This window comes from Cebus imitator, unplaced genomic scaffold (assembly GCF_001604975.1).
Source record: "Cebus imitator isolate Cc_AM_T3 unplaced genomic scaffold, Cebus_imitator-1.0 Scaffold88, whole genome shotgun sequence".
Taxonomy (NCBI): Eukaryota; Metazoa; Chordata; class Mammalia; order Primates; family Cebidae; genus Cebus; species Cebus imitator.
Genome location: NW_016107403.1, coordinates 3,066,074 through 3,085,051, shown reverse-complemented (window position 1 = coordinate 3,085,051; position 18,978 = coordinate 3,066,074). Strand labels below are relative to the sequence as shown.

General features: G+C 40.7%; 1 protein-coding gene across 1 annotated transcript; it reads left to right on the top strand.

Moving 5' to 3' along the window:
* Nucleotides 1–11,288: 11,288 nt before the first annotated feature.
* On the top strand, nt 11,289–13,060 carry LOC108308828 (myeloid-associated differentiation marker-like). Its single transcript, XM_017534833.2, has one exon. The coding sequence runs from the start codon at nt 11,512–11,514 to the stop codon at nt 12,469–12,471; it is 960 nt and encodes a 319-aa protein (XP_017390322.1). The 5' UTR covers nt 11,289–11,511; the 3' UTR covers nt 12,472–13,060.
* Nucleotides 13,061–18,978: the final 5,918 nt, after the last annotated feature.

Genomic DNA, 18,978 nt, shown 5'->3' with positions numbered 1-18,978 from the left:
ATCCAAATGAGAAGGAACCAGAAAAACAATTCTGGTAATACGACAAAACAAAGTTCTTCAACACCCCCATGAGATCACACCAGCTCACTAGCAATAGATCCAAACCAAGACAAAATCTCTGAATTGCCAGAAAAAGAATTCAGAAGGTCGATTAAGCTATTCAAGGAGGCACCAGAGAAAGGTGAACTCCAACTTAAATAAAAAACATGATACAGGATATGAAAGGAAAAATCTTCAGTGAAATAGATAACATAAACAAAAAACAATCACAATTTCTGGAAATCAAGGACACACTTAGAGAAATGCAAAGTACTCAGGAAAGTCTCAGCAATAGAATCTAATAAGCAGAAGAAATGGCTTCAGAGCTCAAAGACAAGGTTTTCAAATTAACCCAATCTATCAAAGACAAAGAAATAGGATTTAAAAAAATGAACAAAGGCTCCAAAAAGTTTAGGACTATGTTAAGCATCCAAACCAAATAAAGAAGAGAGAAGATCCAAATAAGCTCAATTAGAAATGAAATAGGAGATATTACTACTGGCACCACAGAAATACAAAAGATTATTCAAGGCTACTATGAACACCTTTCCATAAATAAACTAGAAAACCTAGAGGAGATGGATAAATTGGAAATATACAACCCTCCCAAATTAAAACAGGAAGATATAGAAATTCTGAACAGACCAATAATAAGCAGCAAGATTGAAACGGTAATTTTTAAATTGCCAACAACAACAACAACCAATCCAGGGCCAGACAGATTCACAGCTGAATTCCATCAGACTTTCAAAGAAGGAATAGTGCCAACCCTACTAACACTATTCCACAGGATAGAGAAAAAGGGAATCCTTCCTAAATCTTTCTATGAAGCCAGTATCACCATAATACCAAAACCAGGATGGATATAACAAAAAAAGAAAACTACAGACCACTATCCCTGATGAACATAGATGTAAAACTCCTCGACAAAATACTAGCTAACTGAATCCACCAGCATATCAAAAATATAATCCACCATAATCTAGTGGGTTTCATACCATGTATGCTGGGATGGTTTAACATACGCAAGTGATAAATGTGATACACCACATAAACACATATAAATGCTATATACCACATAAACAGAATTAAAACAAAAATCAAATGATTATCTCAATAGCTGCAGAAAAGCATTTGAAAAAGTCCAGCATCCCTTTATGATTAAAATCCTCCCCAAAATCAGCATAGAAGGGACAACCTTAAGGTAATAAAAGACACCTAGGACAAATTTACAGTCAACATTATACTGAATGAGGGAAAATTGAAAGCACTCCCCGTAAGAACTGGAACAACACAAACATGCCCACTTTCACCACTTCTATTCAACATAGTACTGGAAGTTCTAGCCAGAACAATCAGACAAGAGAAAGAAATCATAGGCATCCAAATTGGTGAAGAGGAAGTCAAACTGTCACTGTTTGCTGATGATATGATCATATACCTAGAAAACCCTAAAGACTCATCCAAAACACTCCTAGAACTGGTAAATGTCCCTAGCCCACTTTTTGATGGGATTATAAATGAATTCAGTAAAGTTTCAGGATACAAAATTAATGTACACAAATCAATAGCTCTGCTATACACCAACAACAACCAACCTGAGAGTTAAATCAAGAACTCAACCACTTTTACAATAGCTGCAAAATAAATAAATAAATACTTAGGAATATAATTAACCAAGGAGGTGAAAGATCTCTACACTGCTGAAAGAAATCATAGACAACACAAATAAATGGAAACACATCCCATGCTTATGGATGGATAGAATCAATATGGTGAAAATGATCATGCTTCTAAAAGCAATCTACAAATTCAATGCAATTTCCATCAAAATACCACCATCATTCTTCATAGAACTAGAAAAAAAATCCTAAAATTCATATGGAACTAAAAAAGAGCCCACACAGACAAAGCAAGACTAAGCAAAAAACAAAACAAAACAAAAAAACCTGGAGGCATCACATTACCTGATTTTGAAGTATACTAAAAGGTCATAGTCACCAAAAGAGCATGGTACCAGTATAAAAATAAGCACATAGATCAATGGAACAGAATAAAAGAGCCAGAAATAAAGCCAAATACTTACAGCCAACTGATCTTCAACAAAGCAAACAAAAACATACACTGGGGAAAGGATACCCTATTTAACAAACGGGGCTGAAATAAATGACAAGCCACATGTAGAAGAATGAAACTGGATCCTCATCTTTCTCCTTATACAAAAATCAACTCAAGATGGATCAAAGACTTAAATCATAAAAATTCTAGAAGATAACATTGGAAAACCCCTTCTAGACATTGACTTAGGCAAGGCTTCCTGACCTAGAACCCAAAAGCAAATACAACAGAAACAAAGATAAACAGATAGGACTTAATTAAACTAAAAAGTTTCTGCACTGCAAAAGAAACAGCAGAGTTAACAGACAAGCCACAGAGTGGGAGAAAAATCTTCACAATGTTTACATCTGGAAAACGACTAATACCCAGATCTACAAAGAACTCAAACAAATCAGCAAGAAAAAAACAAACAATCCCATCAAAAAGTGGGCAAAGGACATAAATAAACAATTATCAAAAGAAGATATACAAATGACCATCAAGCATATGGAAAAATGCTCAACATCACTAATTATCAGGGAAATGCAAATCAAAACTGCAGTGCAATACCACCTCACTCCTACAAGAATGGTCATATTCAAAACATCAAAAACTAATAGATCTCTATACTGCTGAAAGAAATCATAGACAACACAAACAAATGGAAACACATCCCATGCTTATGAATGGGTAGATCAATACTGTGAAAATGACCATACTGCCAAAAGCAGTCATGTGACCAGGGTATCCTTTAGTCAATAAAGAGTAAATATAAAAACACTTTCTTGAACAGCATGCTAGCAGCAGTGAACAGAGGCATGAATGTGGAAAGTTTCCAAAAGGAATTTAGCATGAAGGATGCCACATATGCTACTGCCAACTGTTGGAACACAGAGATTAAAGACACAGTTGTGCATGCCTAGCACAACCTCTGGCATACAACTATGTTCAGTGATGATGATGAAAGAGGTGGTGATTCTGAAGGATCCTATATGTCAAGTGAGATAAAATAATGTCTATCTTACATATACCAAAAATAGAGGTGGTACCAAAACATATACCAAAAACACACTCACACACACCCTCAGAGTGTGTCAGGACATGGAGATCAAACAAGTTTTTAACATCAATAATGAGGCCCCACTTGTTCATTCACTGGTTGACTGGTGGTGAAATAACTGAAATAGTTTGGGGTTCTTTTTTTTTTTTTTTTTTTTTTTTTTTGGAAGAAGAATTTCATTCTTACCCAGGCTGGAGGGCAGTGGGGCAATCTCAGCTCACTGCAAACTCCACCTCTCGGGTTCAAGTAATTCTCCTGCCTCAGCCTCCCGAGTAGCTGGAATTACAGGCACTCACCACCATGCCCAGCTAATTTTTGTATTTTTAGTAGAGTGAGGGTTTTGCCATGTTGGCCAGGTTGGTCTTGAACTCCTGACCTCAGGTGATCTGCTCACCTCCCAAAGTGCTGGGATTACAGGCGTGAACCACCGTGCCCAGCCTGAAATAGTTTTGAATCAAGTGATCATAATAACAGTGATAATGTAGATTACATTAACACTACAGAAAAAGTATCTATAGATAACATGGTGAAAATGTGTGATGTGGTTATTGAAGGACTAGAACAGTGTTCATTCATAACAGAAGAAAAAATGTCAGTTCATAAAATCAAAGGAGACTTTCAAGACAAAAATGTTGTTAATGAGGCAGATGACTTTGGAAGAACATTTTTAAAAGGACATCCAGCAGAATGCCTTCTCATCCCTAGAGGAATCACTTTCTGGTCTTTCAATGCTTCTGATGTTTCCTCTTACAAAGAAAAAAAAACCAGTATATAGCAACCATTTAATCAAAACATAGCATCATAGGTGGAGACTGAAAACCTGTCACTCATTATTGCTGAATTTTAACAGCAGATTACAGGTATTCTAGTGATGCTATTGTGCTGCTTACTTATCCTGGACACATTATTTTTTTCACTGTATTAATGGTATATCATACTTTTTTTGTTTTTTTGAGACAGAGTCTCACTCTATCGCCAGGCGCCAGGCTCGAGTGCAGTGGCGCAATCTCAGCTCACTGCAACCTCCACCTCCCAGATTCAAGCAATTCTCCTGCCTCAACTTCCCGAGTAGCTGGGACTACAGGCACACGCCACCACATCCAGCTAATTTTCATATTTTTAGTAGAGACGGGGTTTCACCATGTTGGCCAGGATGTTCTCGATTTCTTGACCTCATGATCTGCCCACCTCGGCCTCCCAAAGTGCTGGAATTACAGGCATGAGCCACCGAACCCAGCCAGTATATCACACTTTTTATGGTTAAGTACTTATATATGAATAAGTGTAAGAAAATGATTGCTTATTGGTAGCATATAAATTCAGAGTCAGGAATTATGGTGAGGCCAAACAACCACATAGTGTCCACATGGGTTGCATACTGATGGATCAGTGCACACAAACTTTGTTTCATGCACAAATTATTTAAAATATTGTATAAAATTACCTTCAAGATACATATATACAATACATATAAACCACAAAAAAAACACTGTGTTTAACACTTGGGTCCCATCCCTAAGATATCACATTATATTAATACATATGCAAATATCTGAAACCATCCAAAATCTAAAACACTCTACTCCTAAGCATCTCAAGATAAGGGATATTCAACCTGTATGACAAGTGTGCAGTGGGTTCTTAACTAACTTTCAGGTCTTCCCCACTATGACGCAGCATTTGACCCTAAGCAGCATGAAGGTTAGTTTCAGTCGAGGCTGTAACTTCTGCAATTCTCATGCTTCTCTTGTCCCAGAAATGGAATGACCAGATTTAGCAGGTAACAATACAGGAAATGCAGTTAAATTTGAATTTCAGACAAAAAATTAATGATTTTTTAGTATAAATATGTCTCAAATGTTATATTTAGTATATTCATTTATATTATATTTAGTATAACTATGTCTCAAATGTTATATTTAGTATATTTCATTTTATTTAGTATGCTTATACTAAATAAAAATTATGCAACATTATTAGTACATACTTATACTAAGGAAATTATTTGTTGTTTATTTAAATTTAGGTGGGTGTCCTATATTTTATCTGGCAACCCTACCCCCATGAGGTCTGCACTAGGCTGGATGGCCAACTTCTGGCCTCATACCCCTTATTATGAAGACTTAGTAAGTACCCATGTTCAAAGCACAGCCACAGGGTACTGCATATTTATAGATGGATTTCTACTGAAGCCTTGACTCCTCTCCAATACGCTCTGCAAAATAATGGCCTCAATCCTGAAGTCCTACAGCTCTTCCCTTAACTCACCAAGTAACCTGTGTCTGAACTTGTTTTCTCTGCATGTACTGTTCCCCAAGGAATCAGCTTCTTTCTGCTCTATGGTAGTAAGTGAGCCAGATTAAACCCTTTTACTTAGAAAAATTCCTGTTGGGAGTGAAACAACTCCATTTGTACATAACCTTTCTGGGTAATATCCACCCTTCATCTCCAGCAATAACTGAGATCAGAACTTAATATTCAGTGTCTGTGGTAAATACATTAAAAAAAAAAAAAACCTACAAACACATGCAAAAATAACGTGAGTACAAAATATACATTAAGTAGCCATTTTTAAGTTTAACTTTAGCCATGAGCTATGGTTAAAATGTCAATTGCCAAAAACAAACCTATCTAGTCTTAAAGAATACAGTAAATATTAAACATACAATTGTATGAACATAACATATCTATCTGGAATTTAATATTCAAAAGCAGCTCATTACTATTCAGTTTGGTATTTTCCCATTCTTTTAGAACATTTTTCTATCAAGAGGTTTCTTTTTAGAACATTTTTCTATCAAGAGGTTTCTCACCTTTTTAGCAAATGTTTCAACACTGTGAACCTCAGAGACAGGTAAGAATACGAATTTTATTCAAAGCAAGCAACTGTCCCATGTCAATCATGGACTACTTGAGTCATAAATTATCCAATCGTTTTTAATCTCAAAAGTATCACCAATAGGACTAGCTACATAATTAGTGGGACCCAGCCCATAATGAAAATGCAGGGTCCCGTGTTCAAAAATCATTCTGAATTTCAAGATAGTGGGAGCAGAGCACTAAGCCAAGCACAGGGAGCTCAGTGTAACTTTATGGGTAACATGCCCAGGAAGCAGCGGTGTCCACAGAAATCAGAAAAGCTAAACTGAGTCAACATTTTGGGAGTGCAGCTATTGGCATTCCTCTTTCTCCAAGCCAAGTGTTGAAATCATCTGATAAATTGTACTTATTTTTTCTTGATCTCATTCGATGATTTCAACTAATCCTCAAGACCCCACAAAAAGATTGGGTAACATGGGTTTCCTCTAGGGGAGGAACTGGGTGGCTGTGGGACAGAGATGAGAGGAAGATGTTTACTATATGTCCTTTTGGGCCTTGTGTATTTTGAACCATGTGATATGAATATATCATCTAGTCAAAAATGAATATATAAATTTAAAGAGAGGTTTGCAGTCTCAGATCAGACCCAAATGAACAAACCATAGACATCTGGAATGTACACTGGAGGTCACCATATCTGTGTTTTACTTCTCTGTTTTTCATGGTATGTGCCTCAGTGGGAAGACAGACATAAAATATTTTAGGATGCCTTTAATCATCAACAATCATAAAATATTCTAGGTGCCTTTAATAAAATTTACAAGGGTAGGCTGAATAAGGTAAAACTATTTCAGTGCTTCACAAATTGCTTTAACCCATAATGTAGGGTATGTTTTCAGTTTGAGATTATTGTGAATTATGTGACAGAACATCATTCTCATTTTGATCTAGCAGTTCGGGGCCTAATTCAAGCTCAACATTCATAACTTTTGGGGCCATCTGGGCCACTCTGTGTTTCTATAGCTTTCCCTTAGGCATAAACTCTTAGGATTTATTTTTCATGATTCCATTTTGATTTGTCTTTTTATTTTCTTCTTTTGTTCTATGATTCTTTTAAATCATAAGAACTACTTAATGGAATGAGGTGGAATATTCTCAGTATTTATTCTAGAAAGTAACCATGAGTATAAGAGAATATACTTGAAAGGGTTTGTACTGTTTTCTGCAGTATTATCTGGACTTTTTGGGTCGTAAAGAGTAGCCCACTAAACAAAGAAGCAGAATACTGAATTAAGAATGTGTCTATATTCGTTGAAAAAATGATTGTGGTGTAATCTTAGGAACAAGCTTCAAACCAAGCTACATATTAATCATGAGACAAAAGTTAGTTATCATGCATAAACTTCTAACCTTCTACTAACTGTGAGGGGCAGAGCCTGGGACTGGAACCCTGTACGTCCTGAAGTTAAGGAAAAGCTTTCCCAGGATGGAGGCAGATGAGAGACAGGCAGGAAAGATAGACTTGAAAAGGGGCCATAATCCAGATAAGGATTAGCATGTTGGAATATTATCCAGATTAGGAATTGGCTGTAATCCAGATTAATACCAACATTTTAGAATGCTATTAGTACCATCTATAAATCATACCTGCACTTATTTTCTATTTATAACATTGTCAATAATTCAAAAAAAACTCAGGAACAAGTGAAATGACCAAACATAAGGGATAAATAGTAAACTATCTATTCAAAGAACAGAATGTTATGCAGCCACTAAAAATAATTGTTTCAAAAAGCATTGTGAGCCACACACAGTGGCTCGTGCCTGTAATTTCAGCACTTTAGGAGGCTGAGGCAGGAAGATCAGCCAGGCATTCAAGATCAGCATGAGCAATGTAATAAGAGCTTATCTCTACAAACAAAACAAAACAAAAAAAAAATTTTAATTAGCTTGGCATGGTAGCATGCACCTGTAGTTTCAGCTACTTGGGAGACTTAGGCAGAAAGACTGCTTGAGCCCAGGAGTTCAAGGCTGCAATGTGCTATGATTGTGCCACTGCACTCCAGCCTGAGTAACAGGGCAGGACCTAAGACCCTGCCTCTAAATAAATAAATATATATAATGATATGGTTAAAATTTCAAATAGAATGCAGAGTGAGCAAAGAGAATATAATTTTGTTAAAATGACCCAGGGAAGAAGTGTTAAGGAAGGCAATAGTTATGTATGTTTACACACAGTCAGATTGTGATTTTATTTTCTCTTTTGTAATTTCTTCTAGTTGCAAACACTTTTGCAATAAAATCTAATATGTTTTAAAGCTAGGAAAATTATTTGCTAAGGTTTTCCGCAACAAAAACCTTGACTACAATAAGTGCCAGTGTGCAGGCATCCTTTCTGAATCACAGGTCCACTCTGGTCCCTCAAGGTAGAGATAAGAACTAAACTCCTAAAGCTTGACAGTATAATGCACACAGAAGATATGTCTCAGACATTTATGGAAACGCAACATCCAAATCAATTAAGGCAACATATACAAAATCACTTCTTAAAATCAGCAATGAAAGGTGAATGTCAGATACATTTAAAAAAAAAAAACAAGCAAACTGACCAAATTGAACATGTTATAATTATCAGTTATGTATTCACCTAGATACGTATTTTAAAAAGAACACTGGTGAATGAGGACATCTTTTGTAAACCAGGGCCCTCAGATGTTCTCTTTAGTCACTAGATTCTATTTTTTTTTTTTTTTTTTTTTTTTTTTTTTTTTTTTTTTTTTTTTTTTTTGAGACAGCATCTTGCTCTGTCACCCAGGCTGGAGTGCAGTGATGCGATCTCGGCTCACTGCAACCTCCGCCTCCCAGGTTCAAGCAATTCTCCTGCCTCAGCCTCCCAAGTAGCTGGAACTACAGGCCTGCGCCACTACGCCTGGCTAATTTTTGTATTTTTAGTAGAGATGGGGTTTCATCATGTTGGCCAGGATGATCTCAACCTCTTCACCTTGTGATCCGCCTGCCTCGACCTCCCAAAGTGCTGGGATTACAGGTGTGAGCCACCACACCTGGCCATAGATTCCATCCTTTAGTTACTATATTCCACATAGAAAAGACTGGAAGAGCTTTTTGCAGCAACTTTGCATTATGTGGGTAACACTAGCAGCAGCCTGTCACTTCCTGCAGCACCCAGCATAGTGAGCATATTGAAAGCCTGACCTCGATTTGCTGACCATCAATGAGCAAGAGCCTCAGTGATACAAAAACAACAAATACAAGTTTACAAAGTTTACAAGTTTCTTCATTCTTTTGCTCTATGAAAATAACATTTTCTACTTAGGATTTCAAACCCAGTGACTCAACTGAAATTCTCACCCCGTGTAAACTGGTCACACCCTCAAACAAATAAATTATTTATACTGAGCATGGCTACCTGCCCAATAATGTGATGAACACAGATGCTCATTTAATGTAAACATATGGTGAAGAGAAGTAGTATGAGCAAACGTCTGCTCTGTGCTGGGCAGAACCTGGGCTCTGGAGTCTGGGTGCTGCTGGTATTTCCTAGCACCCCAATGGCGCAATTGCTCCCACACACAGCTTGGACTGTAAGGGAGTTTCCATGGCATTTGTAAACTGTCATGGCGCCCGTGGAAGTGTAGCAGTGAGGACGACTAGGACACTCTCATCGCCATCTTGGTTTTCTTGGATTTCAGCCAGCTTCTTTACTGCTTCCACAACTTCTCAGAATCAACATGCAGTTCTCTCTGAGGTCTTTCCCTACCTCTTTAAAATACACACTTTCACTCTCAAAACAAAACAGAATGAAACAGTTGTGTTTATATGATTGAATACAAATTATTTCTGCCTCAAGAAAGAATCTTTTCAGTATATTTAATACCTAAGTATTGCTTTGAATGAGGAAGTACATAAATGAATGAATTTATGAATGAATAAACAAGTGCATGGATATGAAGAACCTTGAACCTAGGGTCTATAAGAGAGCCAGGACACTTATTCATCCAAGGGTAGATGACCTGAGGGAGTAGAGCTGCACAAAGCAGATGAAAAGAAAAGCTGCAGGTGAGTGTATGGCTTTTCAGCCCTCCACTTCCCCACAGCCTGTGGTCTCAACAAGCTTTGGGTGTGGACTCCAAAGAATGACAAGCAAAGGAATGTATGACTGCAGATTTTCCTGGAGCCAGCCTTGGCCATAGATCAATAATAATAACAGCCAGGCATGGTGGCTCGAGCCTGTAATCCCATTGTTACCAGAAGAGGGTCTCCATCTGGACCCTGAGTGGGTTCTTGGATATCGATCAAGAAAGAATTCGAGGACAGTCCATAAAGTCAAATCAAGTTGATTAGGAAAGTAAAGGAATAAAAGAATGGCTACTTCACAGACAGAGCAGCCCAGAAGTCTGCTGGTTGCCCATTTTTATGTTTATATCTTGATTATATGCTAAACAATGGGTGGATTATTCACGTCTCCCTTTTTTAGACCATATAGAGTAACTTACTGAGGTTTCCATGGCGTTTGTAAACTGTCGTGCCACTGGTAAGAGTGTAGCAGTGAGGAGGACCAGGACACTCTCATCACCATCTTGGTTTTGGTAGGTTTTAGCCGGCTTCTTTACTGCAACCTGTTTTATCAGCAAAGTCTTTATGACCTGTATCTTGTGCTGACCTCCTATCTCATCCTGTGACTTAGAATGCCTAACCTCTGGGAATGCAGCCCAGCAGGTGTGGCCTTATTTTACTCAGCTCCTATTCAAGATGAAGTTGCTCTGGTTCCAACGCCTCTGACCCCAGCACTTTGGGAGGCTGAGGCAGGTGGATCACTCGAGCCCAGGAGTTCAAGACCAGCCTGGGCAACATGGCAAAATCCCAATTCTGCTAAAAAACACAAAAATTAGCCAGGCAGGTGGTGCCTGGTGCCTGTAGTCCCAGCTACCTGGGAGGCTGAAGTGGGCGGACCACCTGAGCCTGGGAGGTCACGGCCGCAGTAAGCCCTGATCGTGTCCCTGCACTCCAGCCTGAACAACAGAGTGAGGCCCTGCCTCAAACAAACTAAAAATTAAAAGTGATGGTTAGGCTGACTTTACAAGGTGAGGAAAGCCGGGCCTGACTGGACCGCCCACCCCGGAGCGCTGCCCCCAGGCGCCTGTCAGAGCAGGCTTACCGTCACACACGCACGCACGCCTGCCCGTGGGCGTGCACTTCCGCTGCGTTCCCTCCGCCCGCGGCCCATACACGTAGTGGAACCGGAAGAAGGAAAGGGGCAGGACTTCCCTGGGGTCAAAGCCACACCTTTTCCGGGCTCCGTGCCAGGTTCCTGTCCCGCCGGGAGGCGGGTGCCAGGAGGGAGGAGCCCAGTCTCAGTGGACACTGACATCCTCTCTCGCTCTCTGGCGCTCTACCCAGCCTTTTCCAGGCATGTGGCTTAATCCGTTCCCACAACCAGCGCTTTCTCCGTGAGTTCCTGAGCCAGGACCGCTGCCATGCAGGTGATTGTTACCCCCCCAACCGTCACGACCGTCACGACCACTGTGGGGTCCCCAACCGTCGTAGGGTCCCCTCGGGCCCTGACCCATCCCCTGGGCCTCCTCCGCCTGCTGGAGCTGTTGTCCACCTGTGTGGCCTTCTCGCTGGTGGCCAGTGCAGCCGCCTGGGCCGGACCCATGGGTAACTTGTCCATGTTCATCTGGTGCTTCTGCTTCGCCATGACCCTGGTCATCCTCCTTGTGGAGCTGGGCGGATTCTACGCCCGCTTCCCCTTGTTTTGGCACAACTTCCCCATCACCTTCGCCTGCTACTCAGCCCTCTCCTGCCTCTTGGCCTCCATCATCTACCCCACCACCTACGTGCAGTTCCTGTCCCACGGCCGTACCCGCGACCACGCCATCACCGCCACCGTCTTCTCCTGCATCGCCTGTGTGGCTTACACCACCGAAGTAGCCCGGACCTGGGCTAGTCCTGGTGAGATTGCTGGCTACATGGCCACCCACCTGGGGCTGCTGAAGGTGCTGGAGACCTTCGTAGCCTGTATCATCTTCGTGTTCATCAGCAGCCCCTATCTGTACCACAACCGGCCGGCCCTGGAGTGGTGCGTGGCGGTGTACGCCATCTGCTTCGTCCTGGCGGCCCTCACTATCCTGCTGAGCCTGGGGCACTGCACCAACATGCTGCCCATCCCCTTCCCCAGGTTCCTGCTGGGACTGGCCTTGCTGTCCGTCACCCTCTATGCCACTGCCCTTGTCCTCTGGCCTCTCTACCAGTTCGGCGAAAAGTATAGCGCCCAGGTCCGGCGGGCAGTAGATGTGAGCTGCAGTGACAGAAACCCCTACCATGTGTGTAGCTGGGACCGCCGACTGGCTGTGACCATCCTGACTGCTGTCAACCTGCTGGCCTATGTGGGCGACCTGGTGTACTCTGCCCACCTGGTTTTTGTCAACGTCTAAGACGTCCAAAAGGCTCCGTTTCCTTCTGCAACCTTTTCATCCTTCTCCCCCGAGTTTTCTTTATTGAGTATTCATTTCCTCTGTTTTTCTCTTCTTGTCTCCCCTCCTCCCGCTTTTACTTTTTTTCTAAATTCATCGCACGCTTTCCCAGTTCCCTGATGCATCTTCTTCCCTTTCCCTCTGGCTGTTTCCTTCCTATTTTGTTCTGTTGCCCACAGTCTGTTTTCACCCCTGAGCTGTTCCTCTTTTTCAGCTCTCTCTTTTCTTTCCTTCCTTTCATCTCTTTTCTAGGTTTTCTGTTACTTTTCTCATCTGCCTGTTTCCGGACCAGCTTCTCCTATTTCCTCTGGAGCCCTGACACTTTTCTTCTCCTGCCCCCACCCACCTCCAGAGGCGATGAGCTCCACACCTCCAAACCCCTTGCAGCTGTCGATGCCTCCCAAGGGGCCTTCTGCTCACCTCCACCCTAGCTGTTTCTTTCTCAATATGTACCTATGTGTGTTTGGGGGAGTGGGAATTGGATCTCCTTTCTCCCAGTGGAGGAAGGTGTGCTGTGCACCTCCCCTTTAAATTAAAAAATATTTATGTATCTCTAGAGGTCAGTGAGCAGGAGGCTTTAAGCACAGACCCTGAGTCCCAAGGCCCTGCCTGGCACTCTGATGTGCCAGAGATTGGCTCCAGAATTTTTGCCAGGCTTACAGAAAACCCACTGCCTAGAGGCCATCTAAAAGGAAGCAAGGGACCAATGCCTTTCATCCCAACTGTTCTTTTCGGTATCAAAAAAAAAAAAAAAAAAGTCAAATATAGAACCACAGGATCTTGAAGACAACTGTTTGAAGTATTTGTGAGGGACAGTGATGTGCCCTTCCAGCCTCAGTGTTAAAAATAATGTGTCCTTCAGAATTTGTGGAAAGAGATAATAAGTAATAAATAAATAAACATGTCCTGCTTTGGCAAAGACGAGAAAATGGCCACTGCCGGCCTTCAAGACAGTATCAGCTTAGACTTCTTTTCCTTTCTTTTCTTCTTCCTGGTCATGAGGGCAGAAATTTTACTGGATGGCCCTTAAAAAGGGAAGTTTTGGCCCGGCTGGGTGGCTCACACCTATAATCCCAGCACTTTGGGAAGCCAAGGTGGGCAGATCACTTGAGGTCAGAAATTCGAGACCAGCCTGGGCAACATGGCAAAAATTCGTCTCTACTAAAAACACAAAAATTAGCCTGGCGTGGTGGCAGGCGCCTGTAGTCCCAGCTACTCGGGAGGCTTAGGCAGAAGACTTGCTTGAACCCAGGAGGTAGAGGTTGCAATGAGCCAAGATCACACCACTGCACTCCAGCCTGGGTAACAGAGCCAGACTCCATCTCAAAAAAAAAAAAAAAAAAAAAAAAGGAAGTTTCTTTTTTCTCTTTTGTGAGCAGGTGGGAAGGTGGGGATTGCTGCTGCCCTAACCAGAGGAATGGCTTTGCTTGAGTGTGTGGTGCACATGCAGAGGTGTTGTCATGTGCTAGTTGCTTCTTGCTGCTGCTTCCTGCTTCTCTGGGACTCATATGCATAATGTGATATATATAAATTGTGTGTGTGTGTGTGTGTGTTAATTCCCTGGAACTTTTGGTTCCTATCAACTCCTCCTGTTAATCATAAAAAAGAAGTCTTGTCCCTTCTCCCACTCCCACATCCGTGGTTTTTTTTTAATATCAATATAAAGGTAAATAATAATATAACAATAATAGAGCCATAGTTTTTTTTGTTTTGAGACAGAGTCTCGCTCTGACTTCAGGCTGGAATGCAGTGGCACAATCCTGGTTCACTGCAACCTCCAACACCCTGGTTCAAGGGATTCTCCTGCCTCAGCCTCTCGAGTAGCTGGGACTGCAGGCGTGCTCCACCATGCCCAGCTAATTTTTTTGTAATTTTAGTAGAGATGGGGTTTCACCATGTTGGCCAGGATGGTCTCAATCTTCTGACCTCGTGGTCCACCCACCTCAGCCTCCCAAAGTGCTGGGATTACAGGCATGAGCCACCTCGCCCCCGCACCCCCACTAGTCATGGTTTTAGTAATAATAGTGAGTGATTACCATGTTCCAGGCAGTGAACTACGCTCATTTCCTCAGTCGTCTCAACCAAGCTTCACTATAATCCAATTAAAAGGTACTATTATTAGCTCCATATTTCAGATCAAAATTCTGGCTTAGAGAAGATAATCAACTAGCCTAAACTACACAGCTAGTCTTATGCTATACATTTGGTAATTAAATTACAGGGTGCCAATTATATTTTACATTTTATAAGGAATTAGATTGTACCAATGTGGTCAATGTTTCTCAAGCCAGCTGCACATTAGCACCACCCAGCATCCTTCACACTTGGAGTTCTAAAGGATTTCTATTCAGTAGTGCTCAGATGATTCTGAATCCTAATCTTAGCGCTGAGGCAGGATTGAATACTCTTGAGGGAGTTAGCCAGGCCCTTGGGTCACAAACACACTGGTTGAATAACGGACAGGCATTCGAGACCACCCCTCATTTGCATATAGACTCACAGCACAGCTAACACCAAAAGTACCCTCCTCTCCAGATCTGTTGTTAGAAACCTCAAATATAAAATTGTGATGTTTATTTCTTCAAATTACCTAATGAATGTTTACATTGAAAAATAAGGGAAATGCCACCAAAAATTAGAATAAAAAGACTACAGTATAATAGAAACTTCCTTCCAGGGAAAACACACTGAAATAATTCATAGACTGTGAAAGCTAGTGAAACAGGTATAGATCATCCAGTCCATTGGTTCTCAATCCTGGCTGCACAGTAAAATCACTTGGAGAAGCTGCTAAATAATACAACTGCCAGATCCCACCCCACAATGTCCGGTTTAATTGATCTGGGGATAGAACCTGAAAATTGGTACTTTTAAAAGCTCCCAAGGGGATTTTTTTCCCCATGATGGGGAAGCACTGATTTAGCCCAGCTCCTCATTATTTGTGAAATGTCTTGCCCGAGGCCACCTAGAATGTCATGGGCAGGGCCACATATACCTAGTCTTTGAATCTATATTGAATCAGAACTATTGTTTCTTTCCAAAAATATTCAAGAATTCTTCTTAGAAAAAGTGCTAGCTGTAAAATAAAATCAAACATGATTACAAATAATACACTAATACCTAACATACCACAATTGTTACTTTTCAATGAATCAGGGTATTAATTGTAATTCCTCATTAAAAGTGTTCTATTTTCCTTGATTCAGTTATAGAGAGTGTGAAATCTTTCAGAAAAACCACATGGAAAGGTGATTGTCCAGATACTGGTTAATGGGCGCAATGCCTTTGACCACATAAGGGTTACATGCTCAGTGTGATGCATTGAAAACCATTGCAGTTAATGAGCTGATCCTAATTGTGCTCATTTTCCAGCAACCTCAATAGGCTTGTACCCTGGGAGACATAATGTGTTTCTGGTCACTCATTCTAACCCCAGAAATCTAGGAAAATAACAGACTTCCACAGAAGCCAGACTGACCAGGTGATCCTGTGACCAGGCAAGCATGGGCTCTTGACAGTAAATCCCGGAGAGGAACAGAGAGGTGCAGATACTTGATCATTCTTTGCCTGTAAACACAATGCTTACAAACCCCCAAATCTGACTGTGAGTATATGTTTCAGGTGACCAAAATAAATATTTCTGTCTGCAAGCTAGAGAAAATAAAATATCAACAGTTAAATCCTACATGAGCTAAGTAGCTTTAGTCAGCCACATAGAAATAGGTCAGTTTTGTGTGAAAAATGTTTCAGACAAATTAAGAATATTAAAAACAGTGAAGTTAAAGATAAATGTTTAATTTTACTTTCCAGACCACAAATTTTTAAGGCCTCTAGCCCAACCATTTATGCAAAGTGCTAATTAAAAATTGTTATCTGTATACTAAAGGAGTTTCTTGTGTAGTGTTAGAATCCAGTGCATTCAGCAAATGTGGATTGAATGTTTATGACATGACTTATTGAAAATATTACATAGCAGAGTGACCAGCTGGGAAATTAATTTGTACTTTTTTTTTCCCCTGTTTCTGTAGCTCCATCTGAAAGGAAGGAATCAAGCCTCTGTGTTCCTGAGGTCAGATCCTTTTCATTCCCAAAAACATAGATTTGTTTGTGGTGGGTCTGAGGCCAGGTTCTCTGGGTTTTCTAGTGCTTCCTGAAGCCCTGTTTTTGAAAGAAGAAGCAGGATGAATTTTTCTGTACTGGGGATATTGGATGGGAAGAAGTAGGCATTGCTCCACTAGATAATGCAGAATTTTGAATAAGGACAAGTTTTGCAGATTCTGCAGCAGCTCAGGGGCAGGGTCTTGAAGGTGTCAGGCACTTAAAAGGTACAGGCCAGGACATCAGGAGTCCAGTTGGGGACGTACCCAAGACTCTATCATGTAGAGTTTCTGCAGAACCTGAGCAAGGACCTGGATCTGGAGCTGTAGAATAGCAATGCTGGGCCCACAAATGGGACCACAAATGGACCCAGCATCAGAGCCACAGCATCATGTGACCATAGGAATAACAGCCATAAATGCAACCCTGGATGAGACCAGGGATCTGCCCCTCTCCAGAATTGGGAGGCTGTAGGACCCTTTATAAAGATGATACAAGCCTACAGCATGACTGTATAAAACAAGGTCAGACATCTTTTAAAAATGATTAATACTGAATTTTTCACTGGTTTATACATGTGGGAGCTAATACCAGTTCTAATAAAATCCTTCTAAAGAATGATAAAATTATTTCCTGAATGTCAGGAAAAAAATTGGTATCTATTACATATGTGTAAGAAGCTTTATTAACAAATAATTTGTGTCACTAAATCATTTGAATGTGATGCAATTATATTTTTTTAGCCATAATGTAATTCAGATATTTTGTGACAATGGAAGGAAAAAAAATGGATGTCTGGGTGGATATCATTAAAGACTCTTCTACACATAAATCCCTACCTCTCATTGGATTAGAAAAGGATTTCCTGAGATCTTGCTAAAGAAATCTAAAAGGTAGTTAATTTAAATGTGAACACTCTCTCATCATATTATATAAATAAATAAATAAATCTCATTTATTTATTTTTCAACAAATATATGTATTACATTCCCACTGCCTGCCAAGCATATCTGTATTCAACTCTCCTTTGATGCCTGGCTGTGCAGGTTTTGGAGATACAATAGAGAGAAAGAAAAATATGGTTGCTGTTCTCATGGAGTTTTTAGTTAAGTGAAAAAACAAGAAAACGTATCAAAAAACGAAAATAAAATTTGGTAGGTGTCATAATGGGAGAAGTACATGTTCTGTATTACCAAATAGCAGAACATAATCTATATGAGGGTAGTATCTCAAGGAAGTGATAAACTGAGAGTAAAAGGATAGGAAGAGTCAGCCAGGCCTCTCACTATCTCTTCCACCACCAAATTGAGAACATGTTGTGAATTTCAATGTCATAAGATCTTTCGAATCCAGGTAAGCATTCAATCGACAATGTATTTGAATTTAGAGAATTGTCCAATAGGATAAAAGAGGGCATGCTGCCTCATCCAGCACCCAAGCTCCCTTATTAGCGAAGCTGCCCTCTGTCACTTCCCTCAAGAAAGACCCACTTGAGCTATGAATCCCATCCTCTCTGGCCTTTGCAAGGCTTCACTTCTCAAATTCTCCTATCTCTTCCACCTCAACAATGCCTCCTCTCTACTGGGTCAAGTCCTTTCGTGGCACACATGTTGTAATAACATACCCATGGTTTGTTTGTCTGTCTGTTTGTTTGTTTTTTTAAAGAAGAGAAAAGAAAGCAAAACAACCTCCTTTGTCCATAGGTACACACACACACTCTGTCTCTCTCTCTCTCTCTACATATATATATATATATACATATACACATATATATATACATATATATACACATATATACATATATATACACATATATATATACATATATATACACATATATATGTGTGTATATATACACATATATATATGTATATACACATATATATGTGTATATATATGTATATATATGTAGAGAGGGAGAGAGTGTGTGTGATATATTGTAAGGCCAGCTGCCTTGCAGAGGGTTAAACGGACACATCCATTTCTCTCTGTGCCTGATAACTGCATCATCACCCAAACTCGTTACCTGGCCTTGCCACATGGCTTCCCTGCACCTGCCTCCGAATACCAGACCCAAGCCCACATTCAGCACTAAATTATGCATTCAACCCCCAGCCCGCTGTTAATAAACCCTGCAGGAAAATTTTTTAAAGAAGCCCCATCAGACCCTGCCCGGTAGCAGTCTGCTCTGTAGGCCCCTGGAAGGCCCGCTTACCCAAGGTCCCACAGGCCTGCCCATAACCACTAGCTCCAGGCATTTCCTGCTTCTTAATAGCCAATAGGATTGCCTTCACTTTGTTTCCCCAACAGCCAATCAAGACTCACTTACCGAAAGTCCTACCCACCTACCAGTAGCAACTAGTTTCAGGC